The 21792-nt window shown below is 39.4% G+C and overlaps 1 protein-coding gene across 3 annotated transcripts in view; it reads right to left on the bottom strand.

Moving 5' to 3' along the window:
- Positions 1–21792, bottom strand: part of MTUS2 (microtubule associated scaffold protein 2) — a 732715-nt gene that overhangs the window by 29010 nt on the left and 681913 nt on the right. For all 3 annotated transcript variants that reach the window (XM_069080726.1, XM_069080725.1, XM_069080724.1), the window contains one exon: positions 10969–11074. In XM_069080726.1, coding sequence (XP_068936827.1) covers positions 10969–11074 — 106 coding nt within the window. The remainder of the gene's footprint in view (positions 1–10968; positions 11075–21792) is intronic.

Here is a 21792-nt window from a genome sequence, read left to right as displayed (position 1 = left end):
TGAAGGAAAGCAGTGCAGTAGAAGCGCTAATGGCAAGATGGCTTGGGCTGATGGTGGAATATGACTATGATAATTTCTTTTTTTTTTTTAAAGCAATTGGGGTTAAGTAACTTGCTCAAGGTTACACGGCCAGTTATTTATGGGTGTCGTGCTGAGTATCTGAGCCCAGATTTGATCCCAGGTCATCCCGACACTGGAGCCGGTGCTCTTACTTGCTGAGCCACCTGGCCGCTCCTAAGCAATTGGGGTTAAGTAACTTGCTCAAGGTTACACGGCCAGGTGTTTCTGGGTGGGTGCTAAGTGTCTGAGCCTGAATTCGATCCCCAGGTCATCCCGACATTGGAGTGGGTGATCTTACTCACTGGGCTACCTGGCCACCCCAGACTGATAATTTCACACAAAAGTTTAATGGCTGTAAGTAAGTTTTCACATTGAGTAGACCAAAATAAACAAAATGAAACTGCCTTAGCAAACATCTGACCTGTTGGAAGGAATAAGTAACTCTGAGGGAGAGACAGGAAATGGCATATATCAGGAAGGTCGAACCATCTCCACCACGGCCTCTTCTCAGACCTTAGTGGAGTCTGTCTAGGACTATGAGCCCAAGAGCCTCAGAAATAGCATCGACATCTAGAACATTAGCCCTGTTTACAGCCATTGTCCAGGAGAGCAAGCCCTGTTATAGAGAAGGTGCCTGCTACCTCCATTACCACTAATACCAAATGTTGACCAACTGTAGTATGGACCATCTGCAACTGCTAAGGTGATCCCAGCTGAAGCAGCAAGTTACCTCCAAGGAACGACGACAAACAGTATGTGCTGAGCATCTTAAACCGCTCCCCCTCTACCCTGATGACCACCTCTTGTCAGACTCCAGTGAAGACAGGGACCTCTAAGCCCAGCCCTGGCTCCCAGACCACTCGGCCATCCCCACCACCACCACCACCACCAGCTACTGACCATCTGCCAAAGATGGGCAGGTAAAAGTCCCAAAGCACTGGAAATAGCAGCTCCCTCTAGATCACCAGCCCTGCTATCAGCCTGGCATCTATAGCCACTGTTTCAGGAAGGCGTGGTTCTCCCTCATGGAGATGGAACCCAGCAACTGCCTATACAGTATACTTTCTCAGTACTGAAGATTTTGAAAAAATATATTCTCACCACCAAGTTTTTGTCACTATCAAATGGTTCAACAGCAGAAATGAATGTGGTTTTATAAATGGAAATAAGATTAAAGAAGATAGGTTGCCATGCTTTGATATTGCATCTTAAGGACCACTGGGCCTTTCCATCTGATTTACTGCTGAAACCTCTATAAGTATAGTCTCTATTGAAATGTCACTCTTGGAGAGCAGAAATTGTCTTGCTTCTCTGTTTTTATCCTCAGTTCTTAGCACAGTGTTTTGCACACAATATTTAATAAGATTTTTTCTTTCATGGCAATGTATGGCAATCAAAAGCAAGGCTATTTGAGAATACAAACTCATTTATAAAATCTTATGGGAGATAGTAAATTATAAGCAGCTTTACCTTATAAAACAGCAATAAATGGTAAAGGGGGAAAAAGTTTAAAGAAAACTTTGCAAGGGACATGGCTAAGAAAAGGCATCCCAAGAACATTTAAGGATAAAACTGGAAGGGTAAAAATAAAAGAAATATTGAAAATATGTACAAAGATGTTATTTAAAATGTTTTTCAACATTGAGAACAATGGAGTCACCTTTTTCTGGATTCAACATCATAGTCCTAGCTGTGTTCATAGGGAACTTAAGAAAACAAATGTGGGAAAAAATGGTGGTCTAGAGACCAAGTATACAGAGAAGAGGTTAATGCATAACTTTGAGGGGATTGATAGATTAATTATTAATTTATCTGGAAAAGAAGATTATATATGCATAAAATTTATATATAAACATGTATGACCTTATTATTAAAAGAAAAAACATAACCAATACAATATCAGTAACTACTGACCTGTATGTTAATTTTCCATTTTTCTGAGGAAAATCCATACATGCACTGGGAGTACCCATGATGAGGGTATTAGAAAGAAACAGGCAGGTTGTCATAGGTGATATTCCACTGTGGAACATGTCATCATCATCATTGTGATGTCATCATCATTGTGATGTCATTATCACTAGCATTTATATAACACAAAGTTTGTAATGCACTTTACAAATATTATTTTGTTTTATCTCAACTCTGGCAGGTAGCTACTATTATTATTCCCATTTTGCAGATGAGAAAACTATGGCAAACAGTGACTTAGGGTCACAGTGTTTGAACTCAGGTCTTCCAAACTCTGAGTCCAGCACTCTATGCATGGCACCACTTAGCATCTTTACTGTAATACAACTGCCTGAAAGATGTCAAGAATACAAGCTCCCCCAGTGCTTACCATCTGTTGTAGTTAAAAAATTTATTTGCAGAGCAAAATATTACCTTAAGGGCTTTCCTTTAATGAGCTGTCTTCCATGCATACATTAAAATTATGCAAAATGCCATGTAAGATATAGCAATAGGGATAACTTTTTGATAAACCTCTGCTAATTTATGTCAAGCAAAACAAAAAAAATGCCCAAAGGGATGTTTGTTAACCAAAAGTGTTCACCACTGTCATGAAGGAGATTCAGTACATAGTGCAAGAGTAATTCCCTCTGGAGAAGGAAGAATACCTGGAGATTTTCTAGATGCCCCCTGCTTATGGATATCTTTGTATTAATGGTATTGAGTCATCAAACATTATCAGTCTCATTTAGTAGACTGCAATCAGTCAAAATGGGTTAGTCTAACTATCCACATAGGAAAAACCAAGCAGATGAAGAATCCTTGTCCAAATGGACAATTCAGTTGGATTCACAACCTACAGAGTTTATCCCAGTTGACTGAACAGGTATCTCAAATGGACAATGAGAGAAGGCAATATTGAACTGAAGAGTAGGTTTAAGTGCCTTGCAAAATGGTTTATTTCTTAAATAGCCACCATGTTCTCCTTGAAACCAAGGTCCATCTTCTTAATGCTAATACTTGCCCAGTACTAATGATGGACACTCATGAAATACTCCTATCTCTAAAGAACTGAAACTGAAAATCATTCAAAGCAAAATGGTGGGGATGCATAGACTGAAACACATTATAGGTAAGGGATGATAAAGGTGAAATGAGATTTAAAAAATGTCATTAGAGAAATGACATCCAAGAACCCACGTGCTCCACTAGTCTAGCAAGGTGAAGAGTGACAAAGAAAGCATATTAGTTGTACCTATTTGTGTTCTAAGAATATACTTACAGAAGATTTCAGCCTTGTTCTCATTTGTTTCTAACATGTGGATTTTTAGAAATGCATAATCTTTTTGAATATTAACCTTCCACATCTACTACTAAAAAGTCTTACACTTATGACTCATTGTGTCACAGAGACGACCCTGGGTTTTGCTAACCCCATCCCAATGGCAAGGCTGGCCTTTTTGTGCCAACTTTGAAAATCTTGGTCATAAAATCTCTTGTCTGAGGTCCATCATAGCTAACTTCAGAAAAGTTGAAATTAGAAGATTGGTCTCTAAGTGGTGAATTTATTTTTCCCATGATATCCAGTTAAACAGTTTACTAGGGCATGTTCTTTATAGGTGGATGGGGTTATCCCACAGGGAAGAAATGACTCATCCTTAAAGTATTGAAATGATTGTCAATGTAGTAACAAACTGATCATAAGTGTAGAATTAATACCCTTTGAAAGAGGCATAATAAAAAGTAATATCTCAGCTTATTTTTTAGGACTTTGTCCAGTCAATATAAAAATATAGGGAAAAATACAACTTTTTCCCCAGATTATATACATGTAGAAAAAAACCCCACAACATTTCAGAGGTCCATGAAAAATGATGAGTAGTTTAAAATGGGATTTGACTGAAAATGTCAGATAGGTGAGGTATTTCTGAAAATCAATTAGGAAAAAATTTAAAATATTGATTGATAAAAAATACAAACACAAACCAACACAGAAGGGGTACTTTTGGATGAAGTTAACTTAGTTTAAACTCTTTTGGACTTTTGATTTCTTATTTTTAATTTAATTTTTATTGATGTCTTTTGATTTAAAATCACATTTTCCAAAAGAATATTTTATTTTTCTCAATTACATGTAAAATCCAAATTTTAAACATTCTTTTCTTTTTAAGTTCCAAATTCTACCCCTCCCTTCTTCCTGAGACTATAGTAATCTGATAGAGATTATACATGTACAATCATTGAAAACATTTCCATATTATTCATTTTGTAGAAGAATACTCAAGGAAGAAAGACGGAAGGAAAGAGAGAGGAAGAATGGATGGAAGGAATGAAGGAAGAAAGAAAGAGAAAAAAGAAAGGAAGGAAGAAAGAAAGAGAAAGTGAAAAGTAGTATGCTTTAGTCTCTATTCAGATGCCATTAGTTCTTTCTCTGGAAGAGGATAGCATTTTTCATCATCATGAGTCCTCTGGGACTGTATTGGATCACTGTATTGCTGAGAATAATTAAGACTTCTAGCTTTTTGATGGTTTTGGATGCTTAACAGGGGTCAATGGTTTGGATGTTGATTAATCAGAGTATACTTTATGGAGGGTTTTTGTTTTTTTTAAATAAAACAATGCTGTAACACTTTTATTGATATCTTTTATATCATCTTAATTTCTCCTCATATCTCCTTCCCCAAGCAGAGAACCACTCCTTACAACAAAGGATAAAAAAGAGGGAAAAATGTAGTTCAGAAAAATTTAATACACCAATCCAATCTGACAATATATGCAGTATTCCATATTCACAGGCCCTCTTCTCTGCCAAGAAAGGAGGGAAGTGCATTTTTATCCTTACTTCTGGTTCAGACTTGGTCATTATAATTACATAGCATGCAGTTTCATTTTTCTCTTTTTTTTGGGGTGGTGGTGGTGGTGGTGTTTCCATTTGAAGATGAAGTCATTCCATATATTGTTTTACAGGGTCCACTTACTTCGCTTTGTATTAGCCTTTTATTCATAGAAGTAATTTCTTATAGCAGAGTAATAGTAACATTTATGTACCAAAATTTGTAACCCAAATCTATCAGCAACTATATTTTTTTGCCTATTTTTTGCTGCTACACATATTTTGAGGTATATTGAACCTGTCTTTCTGGGTACATGCCTAGCAGTGAGATTTTAGTATGGACATTTTGGTTACTTTCTTTTCCCCATTAGGATGAAAGCTCCTTGCAAAGAGGGATTATTTCATTTATCATATTTGCATCCTACCATCTGGCTCAGAGCAGGCCCCTAATAAATGCTTGACTGTTGAACAATTCCACATTGCTTTCTAGAATGGTTAGGCTAATTTAGAGCCCTACCAACAGTACATCAGCTTACTTGTAAGTCTTTCCACAGCTTCTCCAACGCTGATTATATCATCTTTTGTCACTTTTGTCAGTTTGCTAGGTGTGAAACAAAACTTCAGAATTGTTTAGATTTTTATTTCACTAATTATTAGTGATTTGGAGCACTCCCTAATATAGTTGTTGAGAGTTTGCAATTTTTTTGAGAACTATTGGCTCATATCTTTTGATCACTCTTCATTTGGGAAATGGCTTTTGGTATTAGATATTTCTCTTAGTTCCCTAGATCATCTTGGATAATATATCCTTATCAGAACTATTGCATGCAAAGAGTCCCCCCTCTCCCTGCCCCTATATTGACTAATCCCATGTTTAGCCCAGCTGGGTTGATTTTGTTTGTGAAAAAACTGTCCAATTTCATGTTATTAAAATACCTACTTCATCTTTTGTGATTGATTTGAGAATTCTCCCCCTAATTTAGACTGTATGTGAAATATAGGCTTAAATGTACATCATCTGGTTCTCCTAAAATTTCAAAATAGCATTTTAATGACAGCAACAACAAAAAAACACATTAAATGTTAAAAGTCTATTTTAAAAATTAATGTTTAAAAACACATTACTTTTAATCTACCGTGACAAGCAGATTGGGAGGAGAAAACTGAAAAGTTATTTTTTCTTCTTACACAGGAATGAATATGGGTATTTTTAAAAACTGAAAATGCATTTTTATATCTATAAATAAGCCTCCTTAACACTTCAATTCCATACTATTCAATTCAATATGTACCTTATTATGTCCCTATCATATCCCAGGCATTGGGATTGGAAGGATAACAATGAAATATTTTGGGTCCTTAAGGAGTTGATATATTTCAGGGAGGAAACAACATATATACTGATAAATAAATGTAAACTATGCACAAAGTAAATAAAAAGTAATTTTGGGGAAGGGAGGATGGTGGCAATTTGGGTTGGAGTAGGATCAAGAAAGGCCCCATGCAAGTACTGGTACCTGGGAGCAGTCTTAGAGGGAACCTGGGGTTGCAGGGAGAAAAGTGAAGAAGGAAAGCATGCTGGGGCACAACCTATGCAAAAGACATGAGGGCGGAGATGGGATGATGCAACCAGGGAATAGTATGTAAGCCAGTCTGGATGAAATGTAGAGTATGTGAGGGGAATAGCGCTGATTATTATTATTCTGAAAAGCTAGATTATGGACAGATTGTTACGGGCTTTAAATGGATATATAATAGAAATGCTTGGGAAGAAATCCAGGAAGAACAAATGGGGAAAAAAAAACAACAGGTAAGTGCTTAGTCATGCTTTACCTGATTTGATCTTAGAACTTGAATATGGTTGCACAGGTTCAAACAAAGGTGAGATGAAAAATGCACAACATGGATAAATGATTTTAATAAGAATGAGGATGTCCCAAAGTTCCTCTGCAGAGGACTCTTTTCTATTGTTAAGACATAGGACAGAACATAGAAGTTTTCCATTTTTTGGAGGGAGGGCAGGTAAAATTGAATTTATCTTTACAGGGAAGTACATTTGCCATCCAACCAAGGGGATCAGTGGATAAAAGTTGATATACCTGGGGAGAAAGAAAGAACTAGAGAAAATGACTAAAGATCCTCTGGCAAAAGAAGGAAAAAACTCATTGGACATTTGGCCCTAGAAGACAAGTTTTTCAAAATGAAATCTGTGAATTCCAGTCACCCTCTGATGAAAGGACCATTCTAAGCCATTCTAAGGATCTATTAGCAGTTCCTATACGGGTATGACTAAAGAGTCATACTTTCTGCCCAGAAATTGCTCTTGTAAAACCTGAGTGGGACTAGCAATCATGCTCTTAGAAATGAGGAAAAATGGAAAGAAAAGTTCCCTGTGGCAGATGTGTGAGATACTGAGAAAGGACTGAATGATGACTGAGTTAGTAATTATCCACTTCTCCATTGTGTGCCCTCAGAGGTCTGGCACTCCAAAAGCAGTGTACCTGCTAGATATGTGTAGTAGACAAAAGTCCCCTTGACTTAAAAAGACTGGAGCTTTGGAAATCGCATGGTATTGTTTTCCCAGTTGGAATGACATCTACAAGGTGTCTTCAGGGTGGCAGTGAGACCTGGAAAATACCTTAGCTTAAAAAGACCGAGGTCACCCACTGCATCTGGGGTCATCTCCAGTTGTTCTGATCTATATCTTGCCATTGAACCCAGATGGTTCTGGAGGGGAGAGTGAGGCTGATGACTTCGCACAGTCCTGTGTCACTTAAATCCATTCACCTTCCTGATGTCATGGTCCTTTTTGAGAACAAAGGACAAACAACAATGAGTCAGTCCTGTGGGGTACTTTCCAAAGCCTCTGGGAATAGCATATGGTCCATATACAGGGTAGAATGCTGGGTCAGGGGATGGCCCCCATTCCTTGACTCACTTCTTTAAGAGGCCTATTCACTGAATGAGAGTTACCCCACTCTGTCAGTACAAGAAAAGGCCTTAGCCTAAAAGGGCCAGGACCTCCCATTGTATCCTAGGCCATCTCCAGTCATTCTGATGAATATCTGGCCACTGGACCCAGATGGCTTTGGAGGAGAAAGTGAGGTTGGTGACCTTGCACAGGCCTTTCTCACTCAAATCAAAGTCAACTGCAAGTTATATCATCATGTCCCTGATGTCATGGTCCTCTTCAAAAACGAAGGACAAACACAACGAAATGCTGAAGAAGCCAATGGTGGGTCTGATGTTCAACTGGATTGAAACTGTGGAAAGGATCATCTTGTCCTTACCTTTGGCTTCACGACAAAGGCTGTCTTTCAAATGCCATGTATGGTAGTGAGGGGAGTGTAAAGAAGGAGAGAGTAGCCAAATGGATGAAGTAAAGAGAGAAGTACACAAGATACCTGAATTTGAATGGAAATAAATGCAAACATTTAGCTACATATTTTTGATATAACCACTCTATGTAATTACTTCTTGGCATTAAGGGATTTTATGACGTCTACCTACACACACACATATTCATATTCATTCCTCTCCAGGCTGCACTCTTGACCCTCCACCCAGACTCGGTCTACAATGCTCCAGAAACCTCTCCACCCTGGCAGCTTATTTTGTCTCTAGACCTCACAAATGTAAAGTACCCTCCCTCTGACTGGCTGACTCCTCCCAGTACCTCCATTTTAAGGAGGATGTCTGGGTCACCTCTCACTTCATTCCTCTCCAGGCTGCACTCTTGACCCTCCTCCCCTGCTTTCTCTCCAATGTCTGCCCTTGGTCCTCTTTGAAAATGAAGGACAAACAACGACAGCAGCGTCCAAGTGCTTTGGTGAGAGGGAGCACCTCTCCCCAGAGAAATCATGGATTTTGGAAGTGATAAGAGATATTTTAAAAAGGAAATCCTTATTATATAAGATGAAGCAAGGAAATGTTTGAGTGTCTGGTGTATTAATAATGGGTGACCATTGAAAGCAATGGAAAAGTTATTTAGCTCATTATAATAAATTTTTCATGGTTTGTCTTGCGTATCATGATAAAAACACAACTCAAAGAATACTATAAGAAGCACCCTTGGGCACTCTGATGATCCAGAGAAGATGCAGAATATAGAGGAACACTCCTGGATATAGATGGGAGACTGAGCTCTTTTAGGCAGGGCAGAGTCAAGGAGAAGAAAAGGGATGCTTACAAGAGGAGGCGGGAGAACTGAATCTTAATGCAAGATTAAAAAAATAAAATTGAAGAGACTTTTCCTATTTCTTGACCCCTTTCTCACATTAAATTCACTTTATAGCAGAGATTTAGAGCTAGAAGGGATCACAGAGACCATCTAGTGCAACCCTTTCATTTTACCAAAGAAGGGACTGAGACCCAAGGAAATGAAGTGACTTGCCCAAGGTCGCAGAGATGGCAAACATCAGGGATGGGATTCAAACTCGGGTCTTTAGACCTTAGATATAACAGATAAGGTGATGGCAGAGTGAAAATGCAATATTATTGGATATGCCTCATGAGTGTCAGTGATAGGTTGAATATTTTATTTTTAAATGTGAACTTCAAGTCACCATCAATGTTTTCTTAATTATTATTAAACACTAGGCTTGAAAACCTTTAGATAATATCTAACCTTATTAGGAAATTGGGATGGCATCCCCAAGTCTAGCCTGAAGCTCCTCATCTTTTTAGTCAAGAGCATATTGTTTATACTTAATAAAATAACCATACTATAGTTGTTGTTCAGTCAATTTAGTCATGTCCAATTCTCTGGGACTCTATTTGGGATTTTCTTAGTAAAGATAAACCTGAATCGTTTGCTTATTTTTTCTCCAGCTCATTTTACAGATGAGGAAACTGAGGCAAACAGGATTAAGGGAGTTACCCAGGTACACACAGCTAGTAAGTGTCTGAGACCGGATCTGAACTCATGAGTCTTCCTGACTCCAGGCCCTGATCGTATCCACTGTGCCATCTGGCTGCCATATTTGGGGCCTTCCTCTATGATATGGAGTAGTCTGTACCGGTGACTAAATGCTATGTTCTAGCATACTACACATTTGTTAGGGTATATGTGTATTGTCAGGCAGTTGAGGGGCAGGTATGCTTTCTGTGAGCATGTCCTGGGCTGGTAGGAAATTTCTTCATCTATGTAATCTGTAATTATCTCCATATAATTATTTACTGAGGAATTTCTTCTTGAGACCCTTCTGACCCATAACAGGGTCAAGCAGAGACTATGAAGGCTGCCATTACAAGTGAGAGGAAATAGATACTGGAACTGTGATTTCACTGTATGTGGAACACTCTGGTGAGGAAACTCCCCCTACCAATGCATGTTGACACCTGTCCTGCAATTTGTAATTTCAGAAAGTTTCCTAGAGCCTGGAGAGGTTAAGAGACTTGTCCAAGGTCACAAAGCAAGTATGTGTTAAGGGTGGTCCAAGGCTAGCTATCTTTAAACTAGGCTGTATTGCTTTTATCTTCTAGGGCCATGCGATAAATCCTATATACCCAAGAATGGAGAAATAGTTTGGCAAAATAGATACAGGGCCAGTCTTTAAATCAGAAGGTCTGGCTTCAAATCTTGCCTCAGACAAAGCACATAACCTTGGGCAGGTCACTTATAACTCTCATAACTCTCTAAGGCTATGAATTGGATGTCTTGATGAGTTGAGAGCTCCCTATACTGGTATAAATACCCTAACTTCCCTATCCCCCAAATCCCTCAAGAATAACTCTGTAAATGTAAAATAGACATCTAAGTTCTTTAAGGGGCAGAATTATTTTACCTTTGTATCTCCAGCACTTGGCAGAATACCTTGCATATAACAGGTACTTAATATCTGTCAAATTGAATTGAGTTAAGAGGTCTTACTGCCACCTTTAAAAGTGCCCATACCCAGCACCATACACCACTTTTACTTTTGGAAGTGAAAGCCCTGAAATTCTGCAGGGCCTGCATTATCATAGTTACACTCATGCCTTGGTCCTCCACTTCTCCCAAAGCTGCCAATGTGTAGGATACAATGGAAAGGTGGAAGCATAGTCAACTGAGTTTGTATGAAGACATGTTGGAATTGTGGGCTCTCCTTGCAAGGCCCAGGGTGAAATACAGGCCTGGGTATTACCTTGAACTTTGTGTTCATGGTCATCCTGGAGGACAGCAATGGCAACAGAGTGGTTGTTTTCCATCTCTAACAAGGTAGCCTCATGAGTGGCTGAGATGTCTTCTACCTGGAAAAAAGAACAGCAAGTACAAGGGTCAGGGGGCTTCAGAGAAGCAGAGGAAGGGATTTCATCAATGCCACTGCCAGGTGAGAAATCACAGACTCAGCGAGATAAGCAGCAGGGCCAGAACACTTTGATTCCATTTCTGATACTGACAAACCATTGTGGCCTTGGCCAACTGGACTGGACTCCCATAGTATCAGTTTTCTCACCCATAAAAAGAGCTGTCCTAGAGGGCCTCTGGGGTCCCTTCTGGAGCTGCATCTGGGATCCCAGTCCAACACCCTCATTTTACCATTTGGTAACAAATGAAACATCAATGGTCAGTGGCTGAAAGCAGCAAGTATGAATGTCTTAACACTTGGAGAATGGGTGACCAGTTGCCTTCTAGCTCAATGAAGAACCAAACACACTGCAGGAAGAGGTTTAGAATTAGTGCTGGTGTGTCAGTCCCAGGAGGAAGAATAAGTCCTTTATAAATATGACTTGCTGCTATAGGGAAATGATTAGAAGAGGTAGTTAGTTAGATGGTACAGTGGTGAAAGTGCTGAAATGGAAGTCAAGAAGATTTGAGTTCAAATCCAGCCTCAGGTACCTACTGGTCATGTGATCATGGGCACATCACTCAACCTTTGTCTGCCTCAGTTTCCTATAAAAAAATTGGAATGGGGGTAGAGTGAAGATGGCAAAGTAGAAACAGGGCTTCAGCTCCCACCTCCTCAAATTCATGTAAAAAATGACTCTAGACAAACTTTGGAGCTACAGAACCCACAAAATGACACAGAGAAGGTAACCTCCTGCTGAGGACAGCCCAGCAGGCCGGCAGCAAGCGGCTAGCACAGTGCTCTGGGAGCCTAGCCCAGCCTCGTGGAAGTCCAAGGTTCTAGCCTCAGAGCAGCCTGACCAGCTGCCAGCTGGAGGGACTTCAGATCACCAGCTGCTGTGGTGGTTTCTAGAATTATCAACTCATAGATGCCAAGGACAAAGTGAGAGGTCAGTGCAATGAGGATTTTGGGACCCTGGAATTCGGAGTGCGGTCCGGACTTTGCCCCTGGGGCAAGAAGTGGCTGAGGTGCAGCAGCCATGCAGCTGCTGGCTCATGGCTGCTTCAGAGCTCCTGGTCTGCAGATTTTAGGGGGACCAAGTGACCAGTCGAGGAGTAATCACTCTTGCTTTAGCCTTCTAGGATCTGGACTGCTTTCTAGGATGGAGGTCCTGGGGTGCATGAGCAGTCTGCCAAAGCATGTGGAGGCTTCATGGAGGGTACCCACCTAATATCTCAAGCAGCTGCGAAAACCCCAGCATTTGCGATAAAGCTTCCATTTCTGGTAGCAGAGTTCTACTGTGGCAAAAAGCTTAAAAGTCAAGTAATTGAGTGGCAACATGAACAAGCAAAGGAAGCAAAGCAAAGAGAGCAATCCAACTTTACACTCTGATTTTGGGGACAAAAAGATCACAGCATGGAACAGGAGGAAGACAGCGAAGTCAGAACTCCTGCACCAAAAGCTTCCAAGAAAAATATGAGCTGGTTACAGGCCATAGAAGATCTTAAAAAGGATTTTGAAAATCAAATAAGAGAAGTGGAGGAAACATTGGGAAGAGAAATGAGAACGGTGCAAGAAAATTATGAAATGAGAGTCAACAACCTGACTGAAGAAAATAACACCTTAAAAAATAGACTAACTCAGATGGCAAAAGAGGCTGAAAAAGGCAATGAGGAGAAGAATGCATTAAAAAGCTGAATTTGCCAGATGGAAAAAGAATCTCAAAAGCTCACTGAAGAGAATCATTCCTTCAGAATTAGACTGGAGCAAACGAAAGCTAGTGACTTTATGAGAAGTCAAAATACTATTAAACAGATCCAAACAAATGAAAAAATAGAAGGCAATGTGAAATACCTCATTGGAAAAACCACTGACCTGGAAAATAGATCCAGGAGATAGAATTTAAAAATTATTAGACTACCTGAAAGCCATGATCAAAAAAAGAACCTAGAAATCATTTCAATCAATTGAAAATTGATTTTGAAAAATTTGAAATCATTCAAATCAATTTCAATCAAATCAATTCAAGAAATTCTCAAGGAAAATTGCCCTGATGTTTTAGAACCAGAGAGCAAAACAGAGTTTGAAAGAATCCACTGATCACCTCCTGAAAAAGATCCCCAAAAGAAAACTCCTAGGAATATTATAGCCAGATTCCAGAGTTCCCAGATCAAGGAGAAAATATTACAACAAGCCAGGAAAAAACAAATTCAATACTGTGGAAACACAATTAGGATAACTTAGGACCTGGCGGCTTCTACATTGAGGGATTGAAGGGCTTCGAATATGATATTCTGGAGGGCAAAGGAGCTGGAATTAAAACCAAGAATCCCCTACCCAGCAAAACTGAGTATCATGTTTGAGGGGAAAATATGGTCATTCAGTGGAATAGAGGACTTTCAAGCATTCTTAATGAAAACACCAGAGCTGAATAGAAAATCTGACATTCAGATACAAGAAGCAAGAGAAGCTTGAGAAGGTAAACAGGGAAAAGAAATCATAAGGAACTTATCAAAGTTGAACTATTAACATTCCTACATGGAAAAACGATAATTGTAACTGATGAAACTTTTCTCAGTATGAGAAAAATTGAAGAAAATAGAAATGCATAAATATGTGTATGTATATATATATGTATATGTGTGTGTATGTATACATACATATATGTCTATATAGGAGGGTATGTGGGCATATGAATACACATGTGAGTGTGTGTATATGTGTGTAGAGGCATACACAGACAGAGGGCACACGACCAATTGAATAGGAAGGGACGATACTTAAAAGGTGAAATTAAGAGGTGAGAGAGCAATATAATGAGAATGGGGTAAATCATCTCATATAGAAGAGGCAAGGGAGAATTGTTACAATGGAGGGGAAGAACAGGAAGGCAAAAGGGAATGAGTCAACCTTATTCTCATTGAATTTGGCTTAGGGAGGGAATGACATACACACTAAATAGGGTATCTCACCCTACAAGAGAGTAGAAGGGAAGGGGAAGAGAGGGTGGATAATAGAAGGGAGGGCAGGCTGCAGGGGAGGGAAGTTGGAAGCACCCACTTTTGAAAAGAGACAGGATCAAAGTGGAAAACAGTAGCTTTAGCCTCCAATCTCCATGCAGCTGTGAGCACATGGCATCTAAGGCAAAGATCTTGCCCAAACAAACCCGATTCTGGTTTGGGGCTGCCTCTTTTGTTGATTTTATATTATTTTCTGATTTATACTGATATGGCTTGGAGGTAACATTGTGAGTTCCAGAAGTCTGGAGGTCTTGAGAGCCATCAGGTTCCAGCCGAATGTTAGCGCTGGTGGTTATTATTACAGAGAATTTGCCCACAAGAAAGGGACTGTCCCAAACCTGAATATTTTACCACCAGACATGTACTGTTTGTTGTGGATAGTAGAAAGATGAAGCAAAATACAGAACACCTAGTCAGCTGTCCTGTAAGCTGCTTTATGTTCTGATGAGGTTTAATTATCAGCCTCTCAGCAGATGTAATAGGAGTTAAAAGTTGTTACTGAATCTTATGTTAAGTTGTTCTATTAATGTATGCTGTGAGTCTTTTGTGCCTAGCTTTCTTTTTTTTTTTGTGTGCAGGAATAAATTACCTACTTGCTCTCAAACTTGATTAATATGGTATATTGGAAACCTTTTTACTCCCTGTTCTTTGAGAAACTCTAAATGTAACTGCAACCTAAACTAAAGTAAATCTGTCTCAGGGGTGCCAGAATTGGAGTTTAACAAGCCAAAGAAAGTGAGAAAAGGAAACCTAAACCCTCTCATTAGAAGCAGGTGACCCAGGATTGAATTTGGTCCAAACTCTATGCTTTGGTATAGAGGAGAGGATGGGCCGAGTACCCCAGCTGGTGTGGGCTTAGCATTCTATAAGGAATCATTGGTAAACAGACTGTTTTTCTTTCCTGGTTGGAGATAAACTGAGGTCCAGAGAAAAAGGATGAAGAGGATTGCTTTGTTTAGAGAACTGGTTTAACTTTTTTCTTGCAAAAAGGAAGAGAATTCTTGAGAACAGATGAGAGATACTTAAATGGTAGGAATTATGTCACATAAGTGAGAAGTCAAGAATTGTAGTGATGGACAAAGGAGACTTTGGCCCTGATCCTTCTCATAGTTTAAGTGATATAAATGATAATTTTATGTTATTGGTTACCTAGTTAATACATTATATGGCTAGTAACTTTTAATAATTTATAAATCCTAAAAGATTTTGTTCAATAGAGAGATATAAGCAGCTGTTAAAATAAAAAAAGAGATTTCTTCAGTTTATTAAACTAGTAATTGAGAGATCAGCAGGGAACCTTGTGCAACGAGGGACCACTAAGACCACCCCCCTCTTTCTTTGCTGGTACTGTGCGTCATGTTGACTATACAAATCCTGAAAGAAAATGCAACCTATCAGCAGGGAGGTGTTTTTTGTTTTGTTTTATTTAGACACTGTCTGGGCAATAGAAGAGTTTTCCTGACAACTAAAGGGCTCAAGTATGAATCCATTCTATGTGTATACGTGTGTGCTTTTAGATTAAAAATCCGTCCTATATTTGATGCCTTCTTACCATGATTATTTGCAAGAGAATTGAAGGCCCATTTTGGGACAGTAAAACAAGGCAGATACAGATGTTTCCAAGGTTTCCCTTGGTAGGTGCATGAGTCAGGGAGGTTTTGTGAGAGACTCTCCTAAATTGTTCCTGAGTCTGTTGTGTCTGGGGTGAGGGCTTAACTGATAAAAGGGCTGAGTTATTATTTGGCCAGATATGTTAGCTCCACTTTTTTTGTTATAAGCTCCTTAAGGGAAATATCCATTCTTATGCCATCTTCTCCATATTAGATTACAAGCTTCTTAAGGTCAGGAAGCATGTTCATTTTATATTATTAAAGTGTCATTGTAATCATAAGCTCCTTGAAGATAGACAGAGAGGGAGGGAGGAAAAAAAAGGGGGTGGAGAAAGAGGGAAAGAGAAAGAAGAAAGGGAAAAGGGAGGGGGGAGAGAGAAGGGAAGAGAAAGAAGAAAGGAGAGGGAGGGAGGGAGAAAAGGAGAGAAAAAGAGAAATAGAGGAAGAGAGCACATACTATGTGCCAGGGAGGGACCATGTTGCTTTCCATTCAAAGTATCCTTACAATCTAGCAGAGTTCCCGGTATACAGCAGATACTTAAATGTCTGTTGAACAAATAAATGACTGAACTAATTAGACAAGGTCCTTAATCCTGAAGCTAAGATCTCTTTTCAGTAAAGAGCACACTATAGCACAAAGAGAGCGGTGGGGTTAGAAAACCCAAGTTCAAGTCCTGGCTCTAATAATTACTGGTCAGTGGAACCCCAGGTAAGTCACAGCCTCTGAGCTTCAGTTTTTTCATCAATAAAATGGAGACCATGACACTTGTGTGACCTGCTCCAAAGGGCTGCTGTTAGCAAAGTACTCTGTAAAGCTACAAGTACTATGTAACGTTGAATTATTCTTGGTCCTCTTAAAATTCAGAGTCCCTCAGTCTCAGGAACAATTCATACTGTATCATCCAGGGCTTGGCAAAGACTTCACAATCACTAAGGTTCTATCACTAAATGTGTATGTTTGTGGATAGGCTTGTACATGCGTATATATCCTCTCTATACATGTTTTATGACTATATTAATCAGCACATATATGCATATACAGATACATTCATGTATACATGTGCATATATATATGTATACTGAAACAGAACAATTTCTCGGGGTACTGTGCTTTCTGGGGAGAATTTACCTGAAATCTCCTTGGCTAAGTGACATGGGGCAGCTAGGTGGCACAGTAGATAGAGTGCCAGGTCTGAAGTCAGGAAGACTCATATCCATGAGTTAAAATCTGGCCTCAGACACTTACTAGCTGTGTGACCCTGCACAAGTCACTTAACCCTATTCGCCTCGGTTTCCTCATCTATAAAATGAGCTGGAGAAGGAAATGGCAAACCACTCTAGTATCTTTGCTAAGAGAACCCCAAATGGGTTCATGAAGAGTTGGACATGACTGAAATAACTGAACAACAGCAAAAGTGACATCAATGAGAACCTCACCTATCCAGGCAGGAGCATTGACAGTCAAAGTCCACAATGTAACACCAGTGCTATTTATTGTTAGCTGAGCTTTACAAACATGGTGAAGACAGACGCCTGCAATGATTCACTCTTGTTTACTGAGCATTCTTAATTAAGCAATATTTTCTTTGAGGCCCAAAGCTATGAACATCTCTCTTCCTCTCTGCAGAAAGGCTGAATCTGGCAGTACTTAATCATCCCAAGTCTTGTCTGAGGGTTTTCCCCCCCAGCACCACCATCTCAAAGCTGCCTCAGATTAGTGCAGAAATGAATCACTAGCAGAAAACTGAAATATGTTTTTCTCCTCCTTTTTTGATATGAGTTAATCCTGTAACCTACAATGGCCCACAAATTATTTGGAGGCAATAAACCATGCAGCATAATGCTAAATCATTCAGCACTTCCCACTACAACATTCAGGTTCTTGTGTTCTCTATATATTAAGCTGGGAGGAAGAAGGGATGAACTGAAAAGTTAAGCTATAGAAGGAAGAAAGGAAGGAAACAAGCATTTATTAAGCACCTACTACATGCCAAATACTGTGCTAAGAACTGAGGATATAAATATAAGCGAAAAGATGGTCCTTTCCTTTACATGTTAATGGTAGAATACAACCTACAAAAGAGATCTGGAAGGTGGGGGTATGGAGTAGGGAATAAATGTAGCCAGTTTGGGGCCATGGTTTTCAAGTTCAGAAGGCAGGAACAGGGCTGGGAGGTGAATGAAGGCCAACTCAGGTTCCTTTACAAATGAGAGGTCCCAGAAGAATTCACAAATGGGAGAAGAGCAAGGCTTTATAGAGTGATATTTCAGGTTGAGAAAGCCACAGGGATGGTTGGATGTTCCAAGGTACAGAGCTCCAGGCACAGATCCAGGAAAGAGACAGTGACAAGGCATCGTTTTGAAGAACGACCCCATATTCCCAAGGTGGTCTCGATCCACTGGTTGGTAATATTTATTAAAGCTTGTTTTTTTATACTCATGATTTGCTGTGTGGTGTGTCTTTGATTATATGGTGATGGAATACCACTATAAATATACTGATCATGGCATGATGGTTCCATATATCCACAAATACTCCAAGGAATTATTATTAATGAAATGTTGATTTACTGCAATGCTGTCGGGATCTTTAACTAGAAAGATTACTCATTGTCCACTGTCTTGGCTGAGTGTTTTTGACTGAAGCTAATGGGAGTACTTGAGCTAAAACTACAGTATAAGTCTTATTACTGTTCAACAATTTAGAAGTTCATAGACCTTTGGGGACATTAAAGAACCATTACCCACCATGTTTCAGAGAGAAGACCAGTGTGCCAGACTCACTACACTGTCCTTGACTAACTTTATTGGACCACCCTTCCTCTTTTGGGAGCACTTCTTCACACAGTCAGGAAATGATCACTTTCCTTTCTAAATGGGGGTGGGGGTGGTAGTGTCATAATAATACAAAGACCAGTAGATGACTCAGACCCAGGTCTTATAACCTCAGTCCTTCTTGAAAAGAAAGAACAGATAAATAAGCATTCTGTGCTAATGTCATTAATTGGTTACACAAAAACATGCCATGAAGCAAAATAATGTTATCAGGGTGATTTTTCCTACAGAAACAAAGCTATTGATAATGGAACAGGGAAACATAAGGGCAATAATGCAAGATAAGTCTGCACTATAACGAAATGGAGAAGGCGCAAGATGTTATATTAATATAGCACTCTAGAGTTAAAAATCTCTTCCTCACAAATGTGTAAGGCCAGGAGTGCAATTATTAATTTCTATTTGGTAGATGAGAGAAAGCAAGGCCCTGCCTAAAATCATGTAGTTACTAAGGGAATCTTCTAAACAGCTGGAATCTAACTAGGTCTTTAAATTCCAAGTTCAGGGCTCAAGAGCTAGATTGTGAGTTGTTATTGTTTGTCCTTTGTCCTTGAAGAGGACCATGATATCAGGAAGCTGATGCCATAACATACAAGTAAATTGGATTTAAGTGAGGAAGGGCTATACAAAGTCACCAGCCTCACTTTCTCCTCCAGAGTCATCTGGGTCCAGTGACCAGATAAAGATCAGAGTGATTGGAGATGGCCCAGGATACAGTAGGGAACCTTGGCCTTTTCAAGCTAAGGTCCTTAACAGATCTCTCAGTTTGATTGAGGCAACACCCATTCAGTGATTAAGGCTTAATAATATATAACAAACTCAAGCTTATCTTATGAACACAAAATGCTAATCACTCTTATCTTTTACTAGTCTGTGGCAGATTGGGGTGGCTTCATACTACTTTTTTTTTACTCTTGGCCTCCTAGGGGCCCACTGAGTAATTGCTCCTGATGGCACTCATATACTAGTTCTGGACACTAATATTCTCTCTTTTGACTTTAAGAGGTGAGAACATGTCTTTACTGTCATGATAGGCATCCTATTCAATAAGGGATGGCACATATCTTTATTTTAGAGAACAAATCAGCTTCTCCCAATGAGGCCACTCTGCTCCCACAGCTGTCTGATGCACAGATGTACTGAATTATAGGACAGTGTAACAACAGGGCAGCAATCCCTAGACATAAATAAAGAGATGCAGGGTTAATTTCATTAAGCCCTTTACAGAATTATCTCATGTCCGTTATCAGAAGCTTTGGCTAATTCATTTAGAGAAGATTTACATTTAGCATGAAAAAAATTGGGGCTCTACACACTGTCACTACTTAATTTGTGAAAGGAACCCAAATCAGATTAAATTCTCATTTTCCCAAGTCAGAGAAAACTATGCCTGTATCAGATGAAACAAATGATGGGAAAGCAAATTCATAGGAATGGCTCACACATTCTCTTGCAACATCTTCCTACATTTCCTTCCTAGACACACAGGGAAATTTTCCCCCCTCTTTTTTTCTGACCCTGCCAACGATGGGCAGACTACTGCTCTCACACATGCATCAATTCTGCTAAGAATGTTTCATTATATTGTAGCACACATTTGTACGTGTCTCCTGCCTGTCCTATCATAGCCGAGAAAACAGGTACCTTAGAATTAATCCCATTGCTTCCTTATTCCCAGTTTAAAGGAGTGGATCTATGGATAGCATGGCTTCACTTGCCATATACCTTCTAGGATTAACTAGCTGTGTGACCTTGGGCAAGTCACTTAACCCCAATTGCCTTGCCTTCCCCCCTCCAAAAAAACCCCCAAACTCACATACCTTCTAGGATCTAATTCTATATGACAATAGAAGAAGTCTGGTTCCTTCTGCATACATCTCCTACATGAGGTATGACATGGTCTTCCAACTGCTAATACCTCCTCTATGAAATTACTCTATATTTACTTTGGAGATGTTTTTCATATATTTATTTGTGTTCATGTTGTTTTTCCCAACAGACATTATTCCATTTTTTTTGTCTTTGTAAACTTATCACCTAGCACAGCTTCTGTTATACAGCAGGAGCATAATAAATGCTTGCTGATTGATTGTTTCCTGATGAAACAATGTGATACAATGGAGAAAGTACCTTCATCCATTCAGAGGCAATCTTGTCAGGCAGAGAGGGCCTCTGCCCAGGGTAAGAGAATCATTCCCTTAGAATTTGGCATATAGTATGATCTGGTGAGCAAAAGAAACATTTAGGAACCCCAGGAAAATGGCAGCATAATGGTTACTTGACCTTCCTTGAGCAGTGCTAAAAATTCCAGAAAAGTTGGACATAGCAATAGGTTGATAATCATTAATTAGGTGCCTAGTATATTCCAGGCACTGTGCTAAGCACTGGAAATAAAAAAGAGGCAAAAGACAGGCCCTGCCATCAAGGAGGTCATAATGTAATGAGAAAAGAAGGAAAGAAAGAAAGAAAGAAAGAAAGAAAGAAAGAAAGAAAGAAAGAAAGAAAGAAAGAAAGAAAGAAAGAAAGAAAGAAAGAAAGAAAGAAAGAAAGAAAGAAAGAAAGAAAGAAAGGAAGGAAGGAAGGAAGGAAGGAAGGAAGGAAGGAAGGAAGGAAGAAAGAAAGAAAGAAAGAAAGGAAGAAGGAAAGAAAGGAAGAAGGAAAGAAAGAGAGAGAGAAAGAAAGAAAGAAAGAAAGAAAAAAGAGAGAAAGAGAGAGAAAGAAAGAGAGAAAGAAAGAGAGAGAAAGAAAGAAAGGAAGGAAGAAACAAAGTAAGAAAGAAAGGAGGAAAGAAAGAGAGAAAGAAAAAAGAGAGAGAGAAAGAAAGGAAGGAAGAAACAAAGTAAGAAAGAAAGAAAGAAAGGAGGGAGGGAGGGAAGGAAGAAGGAAGGAAGGGAAGAAAGGAAGAAAGAAAGAAAGGAAAGAAAGGAAGGAAAGAAAGAAGGAAAGAAAGAAAGAAGGAAAGAGAAAGAAAGAGAAAGAAGGAAGAGAGAGAGAGAGACAGAGAGAAAGAAAGAACAAACAAGCTTTATGCAGAATAAATAGGAAATAAGAGAAAGAAGGCACAACAATTAAGAGGATTTGGTAAAGTCTTCCTGTAGAAGGTGGGATTTTAGTTGGGAGCAGAGGGGATGCTCTCAGTGACCTGGTTATACAGTGTTGGGGCATAGGTAGGCCCTACTTGCACATACACTCCCAAAGGGGCTATGACGATGGAT

Source organism: Petaurus breviceps, unplaced genomic scaffold (assembly GCF_028583685.1).
Source record: "Petaurus breviceps papuanus isolate PSGF00001 unplaced genomic scaffold, PetGlider_PUasm1.0 91133, whole genome shotgun sequence".
NCBI classification, from domain to species: domain Eukaryota; kingdom Metazoa; phylum Chordata; class Mammalia; order Diprotodontia; family Petauridae; genus Petaurus; species Petaurus breviceps.
The sequence above is the reverse complement of the archived record's forward strand: the minus strand, read 5'-3'. Positions and strand labels throughout refer to the sequence as shown.